This window comes from Quercus suber, unplaced genomic scaffold (genome assembly GCF_002906115.3).
Source record: "Quercus suber isolate HL8 unplaced genomic scaffold, Cork oak 2.0 scaffold_184, whole genome shotgun sequence".
NCBI classification, from domain to species: Eukaryota; Viridiplantae; Streptophyta; class Magnoliopsida; order Fagales; family Fagaceae; genus Quercus; species Quercus suber.
Genome location: NW_027069642.1, coordinates 110,068 through 132,454, shown reverse-complemented (window position 1 = coordinate 132,454; position 22,387 = coordinate 110,068). Strand labels below are relative to the sequence as shown.

At 35.3% G+C, this 22,387-nt stretch overlaps 2 protein-coding genes and 1 long non-coding RNA gene across 3 annotated transcripts; 1 reads left to right on the top strand and 2 right to left on the bottom strand.

Annotated features, from left to right (window-relative positions):
• Window positions 1-1,850: 1,850 nt before the first annotated feature.
• On the bottom strand, window positions 1,851-2,778 carry LOC112022442 (probable histone H2B.3). Its single transcript, XM_024055034.2, has one exon. The coding sequence runs from the start codon at window positions 2,489-2,491 to the stop codon at window positions 2,078-2,080; it is 414 nt and encodes a 137-aa protein (XP_023910802.2). The 5' UTR covers window positions 2,492-2,778; the 3' UTR covers window positions 1,851-2,077.
• Window positions 2,779-9,880: 7,102 nt separating this feature from the next.
• LOC136069701 (uncharacterized) lies at window positions 9,881-10,782 on the top strand. The gene is made up of 2 exons (XR_010630939.1): window positions 9,881-10,218; window positions 10,413-10,782. It is a non-coding gene; the product is annotated as an uncharacterized LOC136069701 (long non-coding RNA).
• Window positions 10,783-13,409: 2,627 nt separating this feature from the next.
• Window positions 13,410-22,287, bottom strand: LOC112035008 (probable bifunctional methylthioribulose-1-phosphate dehydratase/enolase-phosphatase E1 2). Its single transcript, XM_065778500.1, has 12 exons — window positions 22,002-22,287; window positions 21,699-21,835; window positions 18,788-18,883; window positions 17,746-17,865; window positions 17,430-17,519; window positions 16,003-16,095; window positions 15,590-15,811; window positions 14,940-15,089; window positions 14,758-14,859; window positions 14,133-14,242; window positions 13,924-14,042; window positions 13,410-13,641 (listed from the first exon to the last, which is right to left on the bottom strand). Exons 1-12 carry the CDS (start codon window positions 22,285-22,287, stop codon window positions 13,544-13,546), a joined length of 1,623 nt encoding a protein of 540 aa, XP_065634572.1. The 3' UTR covers window positions 13,410-13,543.
• Window positions 22,288-22,387: the final 100 nt, after the last annotated feature.

The window sequence follows — 22,387 nt, the reverse complement described above, 5'->3', positions numbered from 1 at the left end:
GCATCTAGGCCCACCACTTACATTACTTTTTTACTTACCAATAACCACTTACCACCTAACAGTTTGTAAAAAAAAGTTTGTAACTCTAGCATTTCCCTCCTCTTAAAGGTCATAAAAAAAAAATTAAATTATAAATAAATAATACAAAACGAAAAAAAAAAAAAAAAAAAAAAAAAAAAAAAAAAAAAAAAAAAAAAAAAAAAATGGGGGTGTGGGGGTGGGGGCTTTTGCTCTTTTTTTTCTTCCTTATTTCTCTGCTCTATGCATCTAGAATCAATTAGTCCTAATACCTCTTCATCACCGTCTCCAACAATGCCTCCAAAGTCAAAGAGCATCAAGAGAGAGCAATGATGCCTCTTCCCGCGCAACGAGAACAACTGGAGCTTGTTGGGTCGGTCAAGCAACTGAAAGACTATAAGCAAGCAGAAGTAAAATGCTATGTCTGATAAGGAGATTGGCTCTACCGCCAATAACCAGCAATCTATTGTTCGAAGGCCTCCTTATCCGACCGAGTTATTGGATAAGCCCTATCCAAAGAACTACAAAACTCCAATCTTTGTCCGCTACGATGGGAGAAAGGGGAACGCAATAGAGCATGTCAGCAAGTTCCTCGATACAATGGGACAACATGCTGGTAACGAAGAGCTATGCCTAAGGGAGTTTTCTAAATCCCTTGGACCCTTACAGATCGAGCTTACACGTGGTATACCAGACTCCCACCAGGTTCTGTCAGGACTTGGGATGAGATGGGAGACGGTTTCTGCAGTAAGTTCTTCCCCAAAAAGGAGAGGATAACATTTGTCAGTCTTTGTAATAACACCAAGCAAAATGTGAATGAAGGTGTGGTGGAATTCATCCGAAGATTCATGGACACAGCCTTGGATTGCTATGACAACAATGAGGAACATAAGTTTGTTGAGGTGTGCATCAACAATATGCTCTGGGAATACAGGTTGCACCTCGTGAACCTAAATATTGTGCAATTTGTTGATCTGTTACAGAAGGCTCGAAGGATAGCCCTCACAATATCAGAAAGGAAATAAAAGAGTCTAGAGTGTTTGTATGCGTGATTTGTAGCTGGATTTGGGCTTTAAGACAGGATTTAAAATTTTCTATTTATAAACCCCGAGTTATGCGAAAATTCTAAAATAGTATGGCGATTATCTAATGATTGTGCGTTTGTTCTTCTGCACATTTATTCTTCAAGTTGATTGGATTGTCTTTTTAAGACTGATAGCGCGAGTAGAATAAAATTGTTTGCACACCAATCTTTCATATATACAAAATAAAAAATTTCAAGGGGAAAAAAAAAAACTACATAGATTATATATCATTTTTATGTGTAGGTGACAATCTTCCAAGAAAGCCATTCTCACATACAAGAATTTGTTGAAAACTTGATTGCCAAACCACCATCTCTTCAAAAATATCAAACTAAAATTCAGTCATTAATCAAAACCAACCCAGATTTTTCCGGGAAAATTTTCATTAAAAGTTCAAAATTCCCACACAATTGACAGATTTTACTAACGTGGATCTTAAGGACACATAATAACTAGAGCTAATCGCGTGAAAATATTTTCTAACATTGAAAAAATATTAACAATTTTTTTAATTTTTAAAAAAATTTTCCCAAAAATAGACAGCTTTTTAACGTGTGCCCAGACCCATTTTTAAAACATATTCTAATTCAAGTTATAATTTCACACAACCCTTGATCCATTTTCCAAACAAACATGCCTTAAATAAAAAGCCAAGAAACCGGTCTCTTTTTCTTTTTTTTTTTCCCAGTTTCCATTAGCAAAAACACCACCACCATTACCATCTCCCAAAAAGATATCACAACCCACTTTATATGTCAAATACACAAATCAACATTATCCCATTTCCCGTTTGGTAAATACATAATTTCAATCGTTTTCCCACCAAACACATTCACATTCACATCCCATTGAAAAGCAAACAACCAATCATTCCAAACAATTCCCAGAACCAACAAACTCCATTAAATTTCTCTACCAAACGTTACAAACTATAGTTTTGCTTTGCCAAAGAGAAACAAACAAAAACATCAAATTCAAGAACTAGTAAACTTGGTGACAGCCTTGGTTCCTTCAGAGACAGCGTGCTTGGCCAACTCACCAGGCAAGACCAAACGCACCGCAGTCTGAATCTCCCGAGACGTGATCGTGGGCTTCTTGTTGTACCGAGCCAATCGCGACGACTCCTGGGCGAGCTTCTCGAAGATATCGTTGATGAAGCTGTTCATGATCCCCATAGCCTTGCTCGAAATCCCAATATCGGGGTGAACCTGTTTGAGAACCTTGAAGAGGTAGATCTTGTATGTCTCGATGCTCTTCTTCACCTTCTTCTTCTTCTTCAAATCGCTACCGCCTTCCTTCGAGATCTTCTTCTCGGCTTTCGCCGGAGCTTTCTCTGCCGCTACTGGCTTCTTCTCCGCTGGCTTCTTCTCTGCCTTTGTGGGTGCCATTGATTTTTGAGAGAGAGAGTGAAAATTCTAGAGAGAGATTCGGAATGTGAAAAAGCTTGCAATGAAAAAAATGTTATTAAGAGGTTGGTGGGTTTGGGAGAGTTTATATAGGGGGGCGGAGTAGGTTCTTATTGGAGGATAGGTTTTTCACGCGGATCGATGACTTGGTGTTTTCTTGGTTCAAACCTAATTTTGCATCCTATTTATGGTTGATCAGTGTTCCTTCTTTTATCTATGTGAAAATTGAAGACCTATTTCTCTGATTGTGTGTATTTGCTATTCACGCTTTGAGTAAATTTTGTTGGTTTTTGAGTAAATTGTGTGTATTCATGCTTTGAGATTGGTACCATTTGTTGAATTTTTTTTTTCTCCGCAAAAATTTGAGGGAGAGAGACAAGGGGAGTTGAAGTTTCTGCATCTTGAAGAATTCTCATTTAGTTTCTTTTTTTTTTTCTTGCTTTTACTGCCATTGATATTTTGCAGTTCGCACTAATGATTTTTTTTTGGGTTAACTCTTACAGTTAAGATTTGAGGAAATTATACATTGATAGTCATCCATAAAGTAATTTTTTGGGGGCAGATTAATATTTCTGCAATCTCTCTTACCCACTCTCTGATTTGTTTCGACATTGAAGGTTTTTTTTGTTTTAATTCGTCCATGTGCATTTTTTTAGTTGGATTAATATAGATGATACTGCCATTGGGTTTTATAGTTGATGAAGTAGCTAAGGAATTTGAGAATGTTATTTTTATTGTTTGGAATTTTAGTTCTTATCGAAGATTCAGGTGTATGAATGAGTGCATATGTATTGTTTGTGAAAATGTCTGAATGAGTTTTTATGTATATGTATTTTGTTCTTTGTTGGTGATTTATCATGGGCTTGCATGTTAATTCCTTTTTCTTTTGCAGTTAAGAACCAAACTTGAGAAAAAAGAGACAGTGGAGTAAGTGGAATTGGAGAAAGAAACTATTTTGGCTTTTTTATTCTTTGGATCCCATGTAAGTATTTTAAATAGCATTATTTAATTTACATTTTCCCAGAAATTTTCTTTTATATAATTTGATTAATTCTTTTGTGATTATTGTTGTGAAAAAGTGAGAGCAATTTTAAGGCTTTGATCTTCTAGATTAGGTATGAATTAGATCTATGATATCGAGCGAGAGAGAGGGACTGAAATCAAGAAGATTCAATGTCACATTTTAAAATGTTAGCCTGATTAAATGAATATCAAGATTTAGGGCAGTTGTCATATGATTAGTATCTTGTTAATTATCTTAAATGATGGTCTGTGTACACCATCCATGTCTTTGTTTACAGATTTATTTACTCATACAAGTCAATTTTCTTTACATCTTTGTTTAATTATGACAATGAAGTTATTTGTTTGCTGTCTTCTGGAATTGAATTTTGTTATTCTTATATACAAAGACTAGTTGGTGTAGAAATCGAGTAACAAATCAAATACATTTTTCCAAGTTTTAACCATTTATCTGTAAGAGTAACCAAAAAAAGTATTAGTATGAATAATACATAGAGATGTAGTAGAATGGCTCAAGGAAAACTAAGGTTAGAAGAATTCTTCTAAATTGTGCGTGGGTTGAGCTTGCTTGCTAATTTTATTATAACAGCATTCCCTGTGATTTAATTATTGTTTACTTTTAGATGTTGTATTTCTTGTGCCAACAACAATAATTATGTTTGCGTGTAATTGCTTTTGCTGATGAACACCATTCTAAATGATATAGAGAAAATTAATTTTGAATCAAAGGATGATGTGAGGGAATCATAATATTCTCTAATCAGTTTGAAGTTGTTTTTAACCTGGTTGAGTCTATTGTTTGGTTTGCACCTGCTGTCATTTAAGACTAGCTTAGCCTATTCCCGGCCTCTTAGTCTGGGTCTGGTTAACATGGCTGGCCCAAACTAACTTATTGCCCAAAAACTCCAATTCTTACAGCTTAGTTGAGTTTAGATTGTGGTATTTGAACGCACAGGGTATGAAAGAGCACCTTAACTTGGTAGTAGATTATTTCTCACTTAATTGGAAGAGTAACGAAAAAACTAAGGACACACATTGGCTTGGTACATAGGCATAGACCCTATTAAGCAATGGATAAAATTTTGGGTTGATATTTATCTATTTTTGCGAAAATGTACAAGCATTTCTGTATGCTCATGAAACAAATTTCACAGATTGGCAAAATCAGGTTATTAGTACAAAGGATTCTTCCTTTCTACAAAATTGTCCCCCCTCCCCCCCTCCCTTCTTCTAATTCATCTTCTTTATACTGCAATTTATGTCAACTATATCATATAGCATGAAGTTTCGAAACCTTCTCTAAGTATTCCAGACTAGACAATCAAATCTATCTTTTGTTAAAATTGGTGGCAATTGAAACGTGCCAGGCTTGTAGACTTAACTAGTTTTGAATGCTTAGTTGAATTTTTATTGATGTTTCAGGTTTTGAAAGCTAGAGAGAGGATGTATGAAGGAGAATCTTGTAGCAGATAACACAATACAGAGAGAAATTTATGTTTATTTTTTATATTTATTTTTAAAAATGATTCTATAATTCCTTGCTCTATCTTTATATTAACATTATGTCAAAATGTTATGATATTATTATGGTGCAATGTAAATGATGACTAAAAGATCTTGTGAGCATTGGTCTCTTTCCCAGTAACTTGTAATGAAGCATGTATATAGGTACTGTGGCTTTTTTACTTGAGCAGTCAGGATTGCGGCAACTGAATGATTTGTACAATGCCTTTTGATATATATAGATTAAGTTAAACATGACTCGTTATAAATTGAAAAAAAATCTAAAAAAGCCAGCGATGTAGCAGAGATTCTCAATTATACAAGACAATCACTCATTATTGCTTATCAGGACTAAGAAAAGAAATTTTTTTTTTTTGGGGTGAAAATGGAGAATTTATTTAATATTTAAAAGCAAAGTACATCAAGTAAGTCCATTAGACACATGTAGTTGGTGTCAGTTTACAAAAGGATTCATAGAGCACTCTCTAGGAGTGCATTTCTGCACAAGGTTATTAAGATGAACATTGTGCATATATTTCCAGTTGATTGCTTTGCTTCCTTCCCCTTTTTGCTAGCCTGTCCGCCGCTCTCCTTGCCTCGTGGTAAGTATGATGTAGACTGACCGTCCAGTCTCTTGCCAGGAGTATCCAGCAATCACAAGTTAATGGGGCGAAGGCCAAAGCCATATCTTCAGGAAAAGTTAGACATTTAACGACTAAAGTAGAGTCTACCTCTATATTTAAAAAAATTATGCCTGTATCCCAAGCCATAGATAGCCGTTGCCTAACTGCGCAAAGCTCAGCTGTATTATTCGTTGTTAAGCCTATATGTGAATAAAATCCAGTGATCCATCTCCCATGTGAGTTTCTTATTACCTAAGGTACTATCATCGGTATTTAGAGTTACAAAAGGATCAACAGGTTTCCAAGATATATTTAAGATGCATTTGGGAATATTAGAAACTCTAGGATGGATGAGAAGAAGAAACTCTGAAGAGAGGTGAAGGGTTTTGTGCACCATTTGGTTATGGGTGGCGGATGGGGGATTATAATTGTGAATTTCTGGATGCTATTGAATAAGATATTCTTTCAACCAAGAAGCTAGGGGCAACAAAAAGAAATTAATGGGTCTTTGTCCAGGAAGAGCTATCCAAACATCTTTGGCCCATATACAATCCCTTATAACATGCAAAGTAGTTTTAGGAAGATTACATCTTGGACAAACATGAGAAAAATCAAGAAGTATATTAGCCAAAAAAGTTCGATAATGCTTTTAAAAAAAAAATAAAAAAAAAAAAAAAAAGAGAGAACTAGAGAATGAAAGAGAGAGTCCGGAGTGTTCTTGAATGTGAGGGAGAAAAAGAAAATAAAAGGAGGGGGTGGGGGGATAGATATAGGTGGACACGTGTGTGGAAGATAAAAACAAGAAAAAGAAAAAAAAGAAAAGAAATAGACGTATGGATGAGAATGAATTGAAAGAAAGAAAAAATAATATAAAAATAAAAAATCTTAATTGACAAATGCTATTACAATATTTTTACAATAAATTTTAAGTAATAGACTATTATTAGTTAATATTAGTGAGTAAAAAAATAATTTCAGTAGTGGATTCAAATTAAAACTAGTAACAATTTTTTACATAAATTTTGTTGTAAAAGTATTGTGAAAAATGTTGTGATTGCAACACTTTTCATTGAAAAATATAATTGTTGGGATGAATATAAGAAAAATAAATGATGATAAAAAAAGAATAAAGAATGAATGAAAAAATAATATTTAAATGAGATAGAGAATGGGATAGAGAATCTGTTGGAAAGTGTATTTGAAAAAGTTGGTAGGTAAAATCTAAATGTTACTGTTCATTCTCCAAACAGTACAAAAATTTAGAGAAGCTGCTGGAGATGCTCTAAGTATGATGTAGACTGACCGTCCAGTCTCTTGCCAGGAGTATCCAGCAATCACAAGTTAATGGGGCGAAGGCCAAAGCCATATCTTCAGGAAAAGTTAGACATTTAACGACTAAAGTAGAGTCTACCTCTATATTTAAAAAAATTATGCCTGTATCCCAAGCCATAGATAGCCGTTGCCTAACTGCGCAAAGCTCAGCTGTATTATTCGTTGTTAAGCCTATATGTGAATAAAATCCAGTGATCCATCTCCCATGTGAGTTTCTTATTACCTAAGGTACTATCATCGGTATTTAGAGTTACAAAAGGATCAACAGGTTTCCAAGATATATTTAAGATGCATTTGGGAATATTAGAAACTCTAGGATGGATGAGAAGAAGAAACTCTGAAGAGAGGTGAAGGGTTTTGTGCACCATTTGGTTATGGGTGGCGGATGGGGGATTATAATTGTGAATTTCTGGATGCTATTGAATAAGATATTCTTTCAACCAAGAAGCTAGGGGCAACAAAAAGAAATTAATGGGTCTTTGTCCAGGAAGAGCTATCCAAACATCTTTGGCCCATATACAATCCCTTATAACATGCAAAGTAGTTTTAGGAAGATTACATCTTGGACAAACATGAGAAAAATCAAGAAGTATATTAGCCAAAAAAGTTCGATAATGCTTTTAAAAAAAAAAAGTAATGCTTCATTTTAATTTTCATGAAAAATTAATTAAAATCTTTTTTAGAAAAAATCAAGGCTCAACGCACAATTTTGACAAAAACTGGAAAACAAGCCGATTGATTGAACTAAAATAGGTGACTAGAGGCTACCTCTCATTCTATCGCTGGTTCAATGAAATGGTTGGAATTGAATTGGCATTTTACTACAAACCGAACCACAAGGATATGTGTATGTATATCTCACAAAACCCATCCTCCTCTCTCTCTCTCTCTCTCTCCAAAGTCCAAACCCAGAAACACACACTCATACCAAACCCAAACCCACACCAACCCCAATAATCTAGTAAGCTAGAAACCTAGAAATCCAAATAATCAAAGTATATCTAAGACAAATTGTAGTGAATTTGAAGCAAATTAAGGTCAATCAAAGGTAAGTCTCTTTAACCTTTCATATTTTCTCTTTGATTTGATATTTTGATATATGGGTTTTAATTTTTTTGATATGTGGATTTGATTTGTTGGATCTATGGGTTTGATTTAGGATTTGTGGGTTTGATTAGTGGATTTTGGCTGTAGGTTAGATTTGGGAAATTTGTGGGATTTTTGGTTGTGCCAACTGAACTAAGCCACACTAATGCCCAAAAATTGGGAAGTCAAAGAACTAATTGTCGGCGATCATGACTGGAGCTAATGAAATGATAACTGGTTCATAAGGTATGGTGGCAAATTTGCCGAATAACTGCATTGTGAACACCCCTAAATGTGATCATTAAACTTTGGACCTCTCACTCTAAATTAAATTAATAAAGTCTAGGACCATAATATTTTTTACAACTACTTGCCACAATTGTGACATGAGCATGACATAGTGTAATTAGTGAAAAAAAAATGATAGGTTCATATATAAGTGATGGTTAATCACTTACAATCTGCAACATCAAAATTGTTGATCTTGTGACAAATTAATTATAAAATAATTTGTGATCTAGAAATACTCTTAGAGCATTCTCATCAGGTGTGTCAAATGTGCCAAATGCCAAATATTTGGCATATTTAACACACCAAACACCAAAAACAGAACATCATTAGATGTGCTAAATGTGCTAAAATTATGAGACATGTTACAGTACGCTCTCATTTTTGAGAGCGTACGGATGAAAATGCCATTTCCGTTTATTAATTTTTTATTCATCTTTCCCTTTCCTCCCAATTAAAATATAACATCATCTTCACGTTCAGCCACTCCTTTTCTGCTTCACCATTTCCACTCTCCCATACTCTTTTCTTCTCCCTTTTGCTTTCTCTACCATCTCACAATTTCCACCATCGTTGATCTATAAAATCAGGTTCACCGGTTTTTTTTCCCCCTTTTTCCCTTTTTTTCGATCTCTCCTCTCTATTCTATGATCTGATACACTGAATCGGATGATTTCTTCAGATCACTCTCCCTCACCCTCAAATCAACAGTACGGCGGCCTCACCGATCAAGCCGCTGATCACTGATCAAGCTGCCACCCTCACCGATCAAGCCGTCGCCATCGCTTCTCGTTTAAAGACTCCATCGCCCCCGATCTGAGGATGCCATCGTCGCCAGTCTGAAGCCGCCATTGCCACCTTGGTCTCAAGCTGCCATGTCGCCTCGATCTGAACCCATCTCGGTCTGAAGCTGCCATGCCGCCTTGGGTATGGTGGTGGCAGGCTGTGTTGTGTATGGTGGGGTTTTGTTGAAGGTTTTGAGTTTTTTTTTTTTTTTTTTCCTCTTTTGTTGAAGTTTTTGGATTCGGAATTTGTTGGAAGACCGGTTATTGTGGTTGTAGTTTATGGCGGTGGTTGTAGCGGTGGTTCTTGGTTCTTGGTTGGTGGTGACTGCCACGGGGCTGTGTGCTTGTATATTGTTGGGTTTAGAGTAAATATATTATTTTAATGTGTTGTATATATTATTTTAATATTTAAAATAGAAGAATAGAACATCTGATAAATTGTATATTATAAAATAATGTGTTAAAATGATAAAATAGATTTTTAATGTGTTAAAATGACATTTTTTATAAGAAAGCGGATGAAAATGCTCTTAAATTTCGCCCAAAGATAAAACTTGCCATTTGTAATTTAAATTTTATAGTAAATATCACAAGAAATTTAAACAGTATTTCACAGCCGGTCCCCACGAAGTCTCCGTCATTTGCCACGCTATGAAGCATTATTTTTCTTAGGGAAAAGGCAAACCAGCTGTGATGCATTGTTTTTTTTTTTTTGATGAGAGTGATGCATTGTTTACATCGAAAGACATTTAATAATATTTAATAACTTATTATAGCCTGGTCACTGCGAAATTACCTAACTTTATAGAAAGAAGAAGACTTGTTGACTTGACTCAGAACAGGGGATGCGAACTTGTGAATAATCTCCCTCTTCCTCTCATCTCACCCTCCCTCTCTCTCTTATACACACACGGAGAAAGAACAGTATTCATTCCTTTATTATTAAACAGGAAGCTTATCTAGTATCCTATCAAAAAAAGAAAAAAGAAAAAAAGAACAAAAAGAAAAAAGAAAGGAAGCTTATCTAGTAGGAATTAAATCAGGCGTTGTTTCAGGAGAGTTTCGATCGGTAAGTTCTCAATTTTCTCACATAATCATCACTTTTATATCTTTACTTTGACTTCGCCCTTGAGATTAAAAATCCACATCAAATTGTTTTCTCTTTCCTTAATTTTCTTTCCTTTGAATATATTTCTCTTCTTTTTAATTGAACGTATCTGCTTCTTTTTCTTTTTTTAATTTATTTGTGGATCTATATTATAGCTCTAGATTTACAGGTTTCCATGAGCACCCAAGGAGCCTCAACTTCATCACCGTCTTCTTCTTCAACACCTCGGTGGAGATACGATGTCTTTCTCAGTTTTAGAGGCGAGGACACCCGTAAAAGCTTTACGGATCATCTATATAATGCTTTGATAAGGAAAGGCATTTTTACCTTTAGGGACGATGAAAAACTTGAAAGAGGAAAATTCATCTCACAACAGCTCGCGAAAGCCATAGAAGAATCGAGATTTGCTATTGTCATTTTCTCAACAAATTATGCATTTTCGACCTGGTGCTTGGATGAACTAGTGCATATTGTTAGATGCAGCCGCAGGAAAGAAAAAAAATTGGAAGTTTTTCCAATTTTTTATCATGTGGAACCATCTGATGTACGGAAACAGAAGGGAACTTTTGCAGAAGCATTTGATAAATACAAAGAAAGTTCTAAGGAGATCATAGAGAAGGTGGAAATGAGATCTACTTTGACAGAAGTGGCTCACCTCTCTGGTTGGGATTTACAAAATAGGTATAATTTTTATGGCAAGTATTTCTCATATATAAACACCCAGTCTTATTTCATATATCATGAAGTATATAATATAAATAGTTATTAAAATAAGTCAAAAAAATAAATAGTTATTAAAAAATGTAGCATATTATGCATGAATTGAAATATTGCAACATATACTTGTTAAATTTTTGTCATATTATTAGAAATAGTATGTGACCTTTTTTTATTTATATTTAGTGAGACCTCTTCTTTAGACTTAGGTACGCTCCTTTGCAATAATTAAAAAAGAACTATTTTATTTAGGGACATAATTTTTTTATTTTTATAGTAAGGACTTAAAAATTTTAGAACCCGTGATCAGGAAGTACTGTGCATTCACAATAGTGGAGCTAAAAATTTAGCTTTTTAGCCCCACCAAAAGTTACTTTATCTATTTTAATTACATACATGCTACAGCAGTGAATCTATTTTAGCTTTCAACATAATAAAATAATATAATCACTACAATAAAATAATATATTTCACTACCAAAAAACATCCACAACCACAATCACCTCTACCATCAGCCACACCCACACCCACACCCACACCCATAACCACAACCACCACCAACACCACCACCACCACCGGCAGTAGTCCACAGCAAGCAAAAAAAAAAAAAAAAAATCCCCCCCAACCACAATTTATACCCTTGTTTTAGTAGGTCTATCATGATAAGGGAATATTTTGCCTGGTAATGGATTCGTCCACCCACGATTCTTGGGTGGCTTCTTGGTCTTGTTCACTATTCCATTCTGTCTTATCACATATCAGAGATGGTCCCTACTGTCTTACCGGTGAGGTGACACTCTAGTAACTTGTGCCTGACGCCAAATCTTATGTTCAGCAGGCAAATTCCCCCAAAACATTACCTCACATCTTCAGCTCATATGGGTTCTTGTTGGAAAGTTTTCCGAGGTGAGATCCCTTGCCTAAGTTGCTTTATTATACTCTCGGCTAGCATGGGCTTATCTTGGGCCGAGGCCACCCCAAAAAAGGCCTAAGTTGATGGGCCCATTCTTTTCGGCCCACTCACAGTAGTGTATCAATTTAATCTAGTTATTTACATTTTTAAAAAAAAATTCTATGACAATTGCATTAGTTTATAATTGTTTATCTATTTTTTTATTATTAATATCAGTCAATATTATTTAAATTAATTTTGCTTTGATCTTATCTTTTAATCTTGCCCTCCTGTAAAATGAAATCTTAGCTCCACCATTGCACTCGCACATACACATATAATAATGAATGCAACAATAACAAGGAAATAAATCATATTATGCATAAGAAAAAAATAAAAGGTTAGAGCATTCGTATCAATCTTAACAAACTAACCTAAGGTTAAAAATATAGTTAAAAAACCACGCATCACCTGACTTTCAATTCTTCTTGGCTACACCCAACGAGCCATTGTTCTCGAATAAATTTTTTTTAATCCTCTCTCTCTCTCTCTCTCTCTCATCACCTGACTTGTGGGTGGCAATGGTGTTTGTGGTAGTTGGCTGGGTTTTGGCTAGGTAGTTCACTGTATTCAAATCAGCTTGGATGGGTAGTTGCAGGGGGTTTTGGGTTGTGTGGGTGGTTGCTAGTTTGGTGGGTTTTGTTCCATTTCCTTTTCTCTCATCTCTCTCTCTCAGGCACAGATCAACAAGGATGGGGTACCATGGTGGTTTGTGGGGGCTTGGGTTTGATATGATTTGTTCATTAATGGTGGTCGATGGGTTTCAACAATGGTTGGTGATTGGTGGGTTTGGTGGTGTGAATGGGTTTGGTGCTTGTGGGTTTCGCCATTTCATAGGTGATTGGGTGGGTGGTGCTCGAAGGTGTGAGCTTGAAGGTGGCTTTGGCCTATGGTGGATTTTGCTTTAGCAGTGTTTGATTTGTGATTGGTGGTGCTTGGTGGTTTTGATCTTTGGTGATTGCTAGCGATTGGTTGTGCAAGTGGCCTGGCTTTGTGATTTTGTTTACTATGATTCTTAATGCTTGGTGGTGGTGGTGGTGGTGCTTGGTGATAGATGTGAAGGTGTTGCTATATTGGTGATGGTGTTGTTGTGGGATGGAGAAAGGGGAAAAAAATTGTTTATTTTTTAGAGAGAGAAAAAATAATATTTTAATAGAGTAGAGAAATAAATATTGATGTTGATGTATGTATCCATTTGTTATAATAAAAGTAGAGTTTTTGGGATTAGTTTAGCTAAAATTTTGGTGAGATTGATATGAATGCTCTTACTTTGATATTTTAACAAGATATACAAGAGACAATATCATGCAGATTTCGTCTATCTGATTCACAAAGTATATAAATTGGTTAAAAATAAATTTTACAAGTAAATAATTGCAGGCAATTTCCATTGTTATGTTTTCATACGTTCAATCTATATTAATAAAACAAACATATTAAATCTACATTTTTTTTAATCATATTAAATCTACAATTTAATGATAATATATACAAATTTGAATGCCGACTATAGTCTTGTAAAAATAATGTCCATGCATAACACAAGTTCAAGGCTAACTGAAATTGAAAATATGCACTCATCAAAATTGAGCACTATTTTATAAAATTACAATCATATCAGTGCTGGATTTCCAGCAACGATTCAATTGCTCTGAATCCATGATTCTCTGGCAGAGGTTCATTTCCAGGTCGTAAGGACAGTATCACTTCCAAACCTGAAACATTGTTTGAAACAAAGATACTGTTTAGTGATTCTCAACGACGATTTGAAAATAAAATAAAAACAGATGAAGAGTATCAGCAAAAGCTTAAAAAATGATAACTCACACTGTGCCAAACCCCAACCCGTTAAAACCAGGTGAATTTACAATCTTGATCTAGGACTTTCAAGTCTCATACTAATAAAGTAAGACGGGCAAACTCAATATAAATAAGAACAATAGCCACACAGAGCACAAGTATGAACGTAAATTTTAAAGCCACAAGCAACTCATTACCTGCAGCCGCCGCAGCCACAGCTTCTCGGAAATCATCTGTCACAAATAACATGTCGGCAGGCCTATCTATTCCCACTGTTTTCAAAATCTCAACGTAACTACGTGTCTCTTTTTTCTTTCTATACATAAGGTTATGAGATGAACTTTCTTCAATTACGACAAACAAAAATCAATATCTGAAAACAGGAAGATGCATTAAGAAAACATACCCCACTGTGGTATCAAAGAATCCACATAAGTATTTTTTCAAGTCACCGTAGTTAGAATTGGCAAGTAGAAGCTGTTGAGCCTCCCTAATAACACTAGAGTATATGTACACCTTAAACAAGAGAGAGAAAAAATAGTTATCCTCACATTTAGTGATGTGTAGCATATTAGCAGCTTAAAATTTAGAACAACAAAGAAAAAACTTTTCTGGAGGTAAATAATCAGCTTTTATAAACAACAGAAATAACTTAGTGAGTGTAGCTCAGATTGTATTCAAGAAACCCCAACAAGGGCATTATAAGTCACCAGTAGCATGTTCTCAAGCACAAGCTCCAGCTCTACGTATCTGATGGTGAAGAACAGCAAAGTGCAAAAGTGAAAATGAAGTCAAATATATATATATATATATATTGACGCGTGTTTCATTACGAAACAAACAAGGATATCCTATGATTTTCACTTCAAAAAAAAAGTACTGTTTTTGGAGTCAATGAATCTGATAAGTGAATTAATGGAGACGTGTAATTTACAATCATTGTAGGAGTCAAAACCGTTCAACAACAAATATTGGTTATTCTTAGAGCTAGAATGCTAGATTCAGGAGAAGTTTCATTAGTCAGGATGAACCTTTGTGCCTGAAGCATGCCACCTCGCAAGAGCTTTTGCTACATCATCAAATACAATAGCCACAAACTCATTGCTTTGGAATCCAGTTCTCCAAATATGACCCTGGACATGTAGTAACATGTTGAGAACACAACCTAGGTTCAAAAGAGAGATCCATAAGATTACACCTAGAGTAAACTTACCTGCAGTTGTTTCAGGGAAGTGACTTTCCTATCAGCCCTAATCATCGCTGTCACATTAGCAACCAGAGATGCAATCACCAACTCTTTCCCAACATAATCTAGTGGGATTGGCACAGCACCAATAACACCTTGTTCCAAATCAATTTGAACCTGCCCAAGAAAAGCCAAATTTGCTGAATCCATTGACAAAAGTTGATCTAATATTTGCTTCTTCTTTTTTTTGGCCCCGCATCAAATATACATTCATCACAAACAATCACTAGTGACCCCATACTCTCTCTCTCTCAGCATGAGAAAGATTCACATGCACTTGCGAAATGCCAAATACATGGAATTAGGTAAACATGCTACTATATCCATTGAGATTTTTTGGTCCACGATTTTCCTTTTCGTTTTTCTTTTTATTTTTTTTTTTTTGGGTTGTGGTGTGGGGGGGTAGGAAAAGTAGATCAGCCAGAAGTAAATAAATTATTATTTCATTGAACCAACCATAGATTAAGGTGGAGTAGCACAAAATATGTAATGCATACATTTTCCTATAAATGCATGGTCTGCACACACGGTGGGGAAACCTATAAAACATGTGCACCACATCGCAAAAGAAAGTACCACAAAGTTGAAGACAACAAATGAGAGCAAAAGAATCTTACTTGAGAACGCAGCAAATTGATATCATTTTGAGCTTCTTCACTGTCATATGTGGCAGCTAAATGCTTTCCCACATTATCATGGGCATAGGGGAAAAGAACATCACTAACAAAAGATGCAGGAGTTGTTGTCCCTTCAATGTCAAGAAGCACACAGTGCTGCACAATAAATAGCACGAGATTAAAAGGAAAATATATATGATACCAAGAAAGAAAGAAAACAATCTCCCACCTCAATGAGCTACTAGCGTAATGCAAGATAACAGTATTGGGAAACTGTTAATCCTAATATTCCTTCTTGGACGGAGAGAGCATCCCAAACTTACTTGTGAAGGTTCAATCATGTCATCCAAACTCAGAGCCCCAGTCCTCAGTGCTCTGCTAAAATTCCCACTGCATCCCCAAAATCCACTGACATTGCGAATGGGACCATGACTTGGAGTAGACCAATCCAACCCCAACTGATGAAGCTTGATAGCAGCATCAAAGAGATAATGATAACATTCAGCCTGATATAGCAACTTATGAATTAGGGGAAAAGAACATGATAACTATCAATTTTCAACAGTCAAGATCTGATAATTAAGAACTTAGTTGTAATGGAGCCAGTTACAGAGCATAGTTAGTTCAAATATGTTCTATCAAAGCACAAGAATCTATCAAATCTAAAGAAAAGTACAAGAATCCATCAAATCTAACAAAATAGAGTCTCTGTTCCTTCCTTAATTAACATGTCCTTTTTAACTACTTCTTTTAATGTTATTTTTTGTCTTCCTCTACCATTTTTTTGTTCCCTCATCAATAGAATTCACCTCTATCTTTAATTGGATTTCCTCATTTCAAATCTCATCATTCCATTTATTTTTACTTATCCATCTTAACATAACATTAGGGATGCTCGACAATTAGCCCCACCCGACAAAACCACCCAACCCAATAGATTTTAGGAAGTTTTACTAAATGGGTCAGCAGGAACAAATCTTAAATGTGAGACCCAAAATTCTGTCGGATGTCGGAATTTGAACTGAAGAATCTGATCCAATCAATCCTTTTAGCGTTGTTTGCTGTGAACATGGCTTAATCTCATTGGGTGCATGAGATTTCACCACCCCCTCTAGTCTTGACACACGTCCCTCCCAACCATCCTTATCTTTCCATTTACCACCACCTCTCTCACTCTCTCTGTTGCCTCACCTTCCTGTCAAACATGCTTTTACACGATCTCCACCAATTTCCTAGTAACTGTTGCCGAATCCAGCCAAGTTCTATTCCATCAACTTTCACCTTGGTTGATATGATTCTCATTTGTGCACAAATCAAAGCATGTTGGTGGTTTGTTCAGTAGCCCGTCTGTTCTTTCCTCGCTGGCATCCAATGAAACTGACTGGCCCATCAATCAATCCAAAATAGACCATCAGTCAATTACCCAATGATATTGATCAGCATCCGGTGTTAAAGTCTCAAACCCGATTATGCTCAGGTTGAGAGCCTAACCAACGTGTGAGCACCCCTACATAGCATTTAGGGAAGTGACATCCAACAAGACTATTGGAATTACAACAAAAACACATGGAACATGGAAGGCAAACATGACCAAGCTCCATGTTTATTGATGAAATCTGCAATAATTCTAACCTTCTAATGATTCCAATCATTAGAAAGGGTCAATAAGCTTGTGTTCCCAAAAGAATTCAGAAATCATCTCTGCAAGTGGAGAAATATGTTATATGTAGATTTCAGGAATGTTTTATCTTTCACCTATAAATAAAGGAAGATTTAAACAAAAGGTTTGGGACATTCATAATCAATGTGGTTAAAGAATTTTCCTTTTGCTATGACAGACCTGAGTCTTTGCACTAACCCACGAGTCTCCCCATATAAACACCCCATGGTTGCGTACAAGTACAGCTGTTGTTTTGGGATAAGCTCTGATCTGTAAGACAAATAAATTCTCAGTCTTGACCAGCAAGTATGACCAATTATAGGGAGTTAATTAAAGATCTAACTGTTAGACAGCAGGAAATTTCAAACTAAATTACTTATCAGAAACTTCTAAGACATCAATAAAATACAAGAAAGTATGAATCGAAAACATAAAATGTGTTTTACACAATTTATTAAAATGGTTTTGAAGCTTCAGTTTAAAGAGAGAAAAGTACTGCTTCAGTTAGAGATTCCAAGAGCTCCCCTTCATGGGCACTGTTCTCAATAATAGGGACCACAAGCTCTTCATGATAACCATGTCCACAAATTCCTTTTATCATTTCCATATGAGTTATCTGCAAAATTAATTATGGGAAAAGCTCACAACTGGTAAACAGTGCCTCAAAGATTCAACTGAAATACTAGATGGAAAGATAGCAAGGAACACATGCAAGTTTCAATTCCCAGACAATAATTAAAATAACATATGGAAGTCATAAGCAATTTCTTTATCCAATTGGTATAAATCATCAATGCCGCATATGCAAAATGAAAATCACTGGTAACTATATGCATAAAATCAACATTGTGACAGGGCGACGAGATCATGTGTACACAAAATATGAGCTTAGAATCAAATCTGAATCTTACTTGAAAGAGGAAAACATACTAAATTCTTACATATCAAAACTAGCATTAGTAAAAATAAAAATTATAAAGTAAAAATCAAGGTAGGAAATGAAGGCTTATATCCATTAGAAGATTGGGATAAATGTAACAAGGTGTATGCCTGAATTTATATCTAAAATATAAATGCCTTTTCTTTACCAGTAAGTTTGGGTCTTAAATCCATAACTTCACCTTCCAAATTTTTATTCATATCGAAAATATAAATGTCCAAACCCTATATCAATACATTGCTTGAAATTTGTATTTTTTTATTAATAACCAAAAAATATAAATATTAACATTTTGATTGACCATTACATTATTAACACTCTTTTCAATACAGCAGAGAGATTACAGAACTCCTTAAAATAAATGTCTTATTTCTGCAAAAACACTGTTGCCAAAATCCTCCGAATTATTTGGCTAAGTCAGAATAAACCAAAGGCAAACAAAATGCAAATGCTATCTACAAAGAATATATCAATTTGATTAGTTGATCAATGAAAATGAATGGGAAAACAAAAACAAAAATTAGTCATAGAAAAACAAGGAAAAGCAAGAATTGAATTTTTCACTCCCAGTAATAATTTCTAACGTTCAAAAGATTACTCGAAATTCCTTGGAGAAAGGATTGATCATTGTAATGAGACAAGACTCCATCCCATGACTGTGAATAACAGCCCCAGCATTGCACATCTCATATACCTGAATAACATAGAGAAGATGGATAATCACTGCTCAAAGAGCAAAAACAATTAAACAACAACAGTAATATTCCCTTCATGCTACAAAATATTTTTCTCGTACAAAAAAGTCAATATTTTGAAGAGATTGTATGTGAAAAACATACCCTCCTCATTTACTGATTTTAAAAATATTGTCCCCATTGTTTTAATTTTTGGCGTAAATGCTCTTTTCGCCCCTCCATTTCGGGGTCATTTCTATTTTGGTTCCTACATTTCTATTTTACCACTTTTAGTCCGTAAACTAATTAACGCGTCTTATTTTAGTCCTTTCTACCAATCAAAAAACGGAAATAACTGACATGACAAACAGACTGATTAAAATATTAATAAAAGTCCAACGTGGCTCTTGTCACCCATGCCACTTGGGTTTTCAAAGCCATGTCAAATAATTTAAACTAAAAACAAAATTAAAAAACAAAACTTAAAATTATTTTTTTTATAAGAAAATAAGAACTTGATCTTCATATTCTTTCCAAATCCAAGAAATAAACCCAGCACCTCTAACATAGCTATTTCTTTAGAACTATAAATTAAAAAAATAATTTTAAGTTCATCCTCTCTAATCCAACCGCCTCTCCTCCCTTCATCATTCACTCTCACTCTCACTTTCACTCTAGCCTCTCTTCCTTTCTCTAGAATACGCGACTAAACAACCAAACCACCGGCCTCTCCTCCACCTTGCCGCCACCTCATTGGGCTGTAGATCACACAAACAAAACCCATAAATCACCGGCCTCTCCTCCACATGCGTTGCCACTTGATCAGTCCTATTTTTCACCCTCCGTTGTGACCAACAACAATGGGATTGATTAGTTTTCTGGGTTTTATTTTTCTAGGTTTTCTGGGTTTCATTTTTTTGGGTTTTCTAGGTTTCATTTTTCTAGGTTTCTGGGTTTTTTGGGTTTCATTTTTCTGGGTTTTCTAGGTTTTATTTTTTTTGGGTTTCATTTTTCTGGTTTTCTAGGTTTCATTTTTTTGGGTTCTAATTTTCTAGTTTCTGGGTTTTATTTTTCTGAGTTTTATGGGTTTCATTTTTCTAGTTTTCTGGGTTTTATTTTTCTGTTATTTTGTGGGTTGATTGGGTGGGATTGATTGTGATGGTGGTTGAGTTGTGGGTGCTTGGTTTATTTCTTGAATTTGGGAAGGACATGAAGAATGAAGAACAAGTTCTTATTTTCTTTTTAAAATAATAATTTAAGTTTTGTTTTTAAATTTTTTTTTTTTTGGGTTTAAATTATTTGACATGGCTTTGGAAACCCATGTGGCATGGGTGACGAGAGCCACTCTAGATTTTTATTAATATTTTAATCAGTCTGTTAGTCACGTCAGCTATTTCTGTCTGTTGACTGACAGAAATGACTAAAATAAGACGCGTTAATTGGTTTAGGAACTAAAAATAGTAAAATAGAAATGTAGAAATTAAAATTAAAATGACCCCAAAATGTAGGGACGAAAAGAGTATTTACACCTTAATTTTAAAAGCAATGAAAACAGAGGATAAGAAGACTTGGGCATGCAGAGAATGCAAGAAACTGAAAGAAGATCAGCCTGGGCTTTTCAATTTGACAAACATTCAAAGGGTACAAATGGGAAACGCAAACAATCTTTGAGGAACAGAGAGAGTGATATTTATCAGCCCATCAATTACTGTTCAATGACCATGACCATATACAAACCATATTCTCTACATATAAAGAATGAGCTTTAGATAGATCAACCTAATAATAGAAAAAGAAAATAAAGGATTTTAGGGTACTCAACAGAGAAAGTTGAGAAACTAAAGATTTGGCAGACTTGGTTGCAAGTTTTTGTACTAATATAGAGGATCATCAACTGAGTCGTTAGCTCAAGAGATTCCAATTGTTCGATAAAGATGTTAAGGGATCAGAACCTTCCTAAATATGGATGATAGAATTTCTTAATGGGTGATAGGATCTGCCTAATGAACACAATTGCTGCATAGTCTGCATTTCTAAAAAGAACCAAAATTTTCCTGCTTTATTAATGACTCTCAACAAACATCCGACGCAATTCAAGAGTTGTTGTGCATAAGTATTTAAAAAAGAAAAAACCTCTTCTATTATTCTACTAGTTGACAATGACACACATGCAAAGATCACGGAAAGAAATTTTACGAAGGACCTAAATCTTTTAATGGGGCATATCCTCATTTTTTCTTCACTTCATACAGCATAGATATGTCTATAATTGAACGGTGTATATACAAAAAAGGCATGCCAAACTCAGCAAGGTAAACTAGTAGGCGCCAGGAAATCTCCATAAACACTTGACTACGTCACATATGCATTGACAAGTGCTTTTACTGTAATGTTCCTGATTAATGACAATCTTTGGCTTGCAATACCATAAAAGCAAGCCAAAGATCTCTCTAAAATATCACACCTTTCCCTAAAACAAAGAAATTATGCTGCATGGATTTGTTTAGGGTATTTAAATAATAAAATCTCAATTCAATATGGACAGAAATTTTTTTGGAGGAAAGTTCCAACCAACTATGTCGCAGTTTGTAAAACTATCTACATGTATATTTAGTTACATGACTTACTTAAAAATTGTGACTTGTTTAAACAATTTAATCAATCTTGCGATTTAATATATATGGATAGCCTTATAAATTACTACCACTCATCTAACATAGTTTGGTGGAAAACTTCATCCATTCAATATTCCAAATGAGATTGAAGTCCCTAGAGTAGTTTACAGTTCAAGAAAGGGAGAGGAAAAGCCAAAAAAAAAAAAAAATCAGCAGTTACCTTCATGAAAAGAGGAGCACAATCAGTACACTTGGGAGCGGCATGGGTACATGACTTAAGAACGGGTGTTGTCAATACAAACCCATCCGAAGATAGCACATACATGTCCTCTGGAACCATTCTCTCCTTCTGAACACCTACATAAGATGCACTTATACTCTAAAATGAAGCAATAAACTAGTAGTACAACCATAAACACATGCAACAGCAACGTCCATGCACATGGGCAGTAAACACACGTGCTTGCATAAATAGAGAGAGAGGGAGAGAGAGAGAGAGAGAGTTACAGTAGTGTTTCCATACCAGAAGGGGACATGACAATGAGATGGGAAGGTGTAGAAACGGCATCATGGTAGTGGTGGACTCTAAGAGTGAAGCTGCCTCCAGTGCCGGAAAGCCAGCCAAGCGAGTAGAAGTGGCGGCAGAGCTCAACTGCTAAAGCCTTCGTATCACTCACTGCTTTGCTCTCCAACTCCAAGTACACCTCTTCATTCAATAATGATGACACGCTAACGCGGCCATCTTCACCATTTTGCTGCACCTGTACTCCCGTGACCCCGCTTCCACAACCGTTCATGTTCATGGCCATTGAACCTGATGAAGAACACGATGACTCCACCTTCTTGCCTACTATCATTTATATATATACACACACAAAGAGAGCCAGACAGTGAGTGTTTCAGTTTGTT

Coding starts and splice junctions, on each gene's coding strand:
- LOC112035008 (XM_065778500.1), bottom strand. CDS start 22,287: ATGGCCATGAACATGAACGGTTGTGGAAGCGGGGTCACGGGAGTACAG. Junction 17,520..17,745: donor TGGAATCTCTAACTGAAGCA/GTACTTTTCTCT, acceptor TTTGTCTTACAG/ATCAGAGCTTATCCCAAAAC. Junction 14,043..14,132: donor TTCTTTGATACCACAGTGGG/GTATGTTTTCTT, acceptor CCTTATGTATAG/AAAGAAAAAAGAGACACGTA.
- LOC112022442 (XM_024055034.2), bottom strand. CDS start 2,491: ATGGCACCCACAAAGGCAGAGAAGAAGCCAGCGGAGAAGAAGCCAGTA.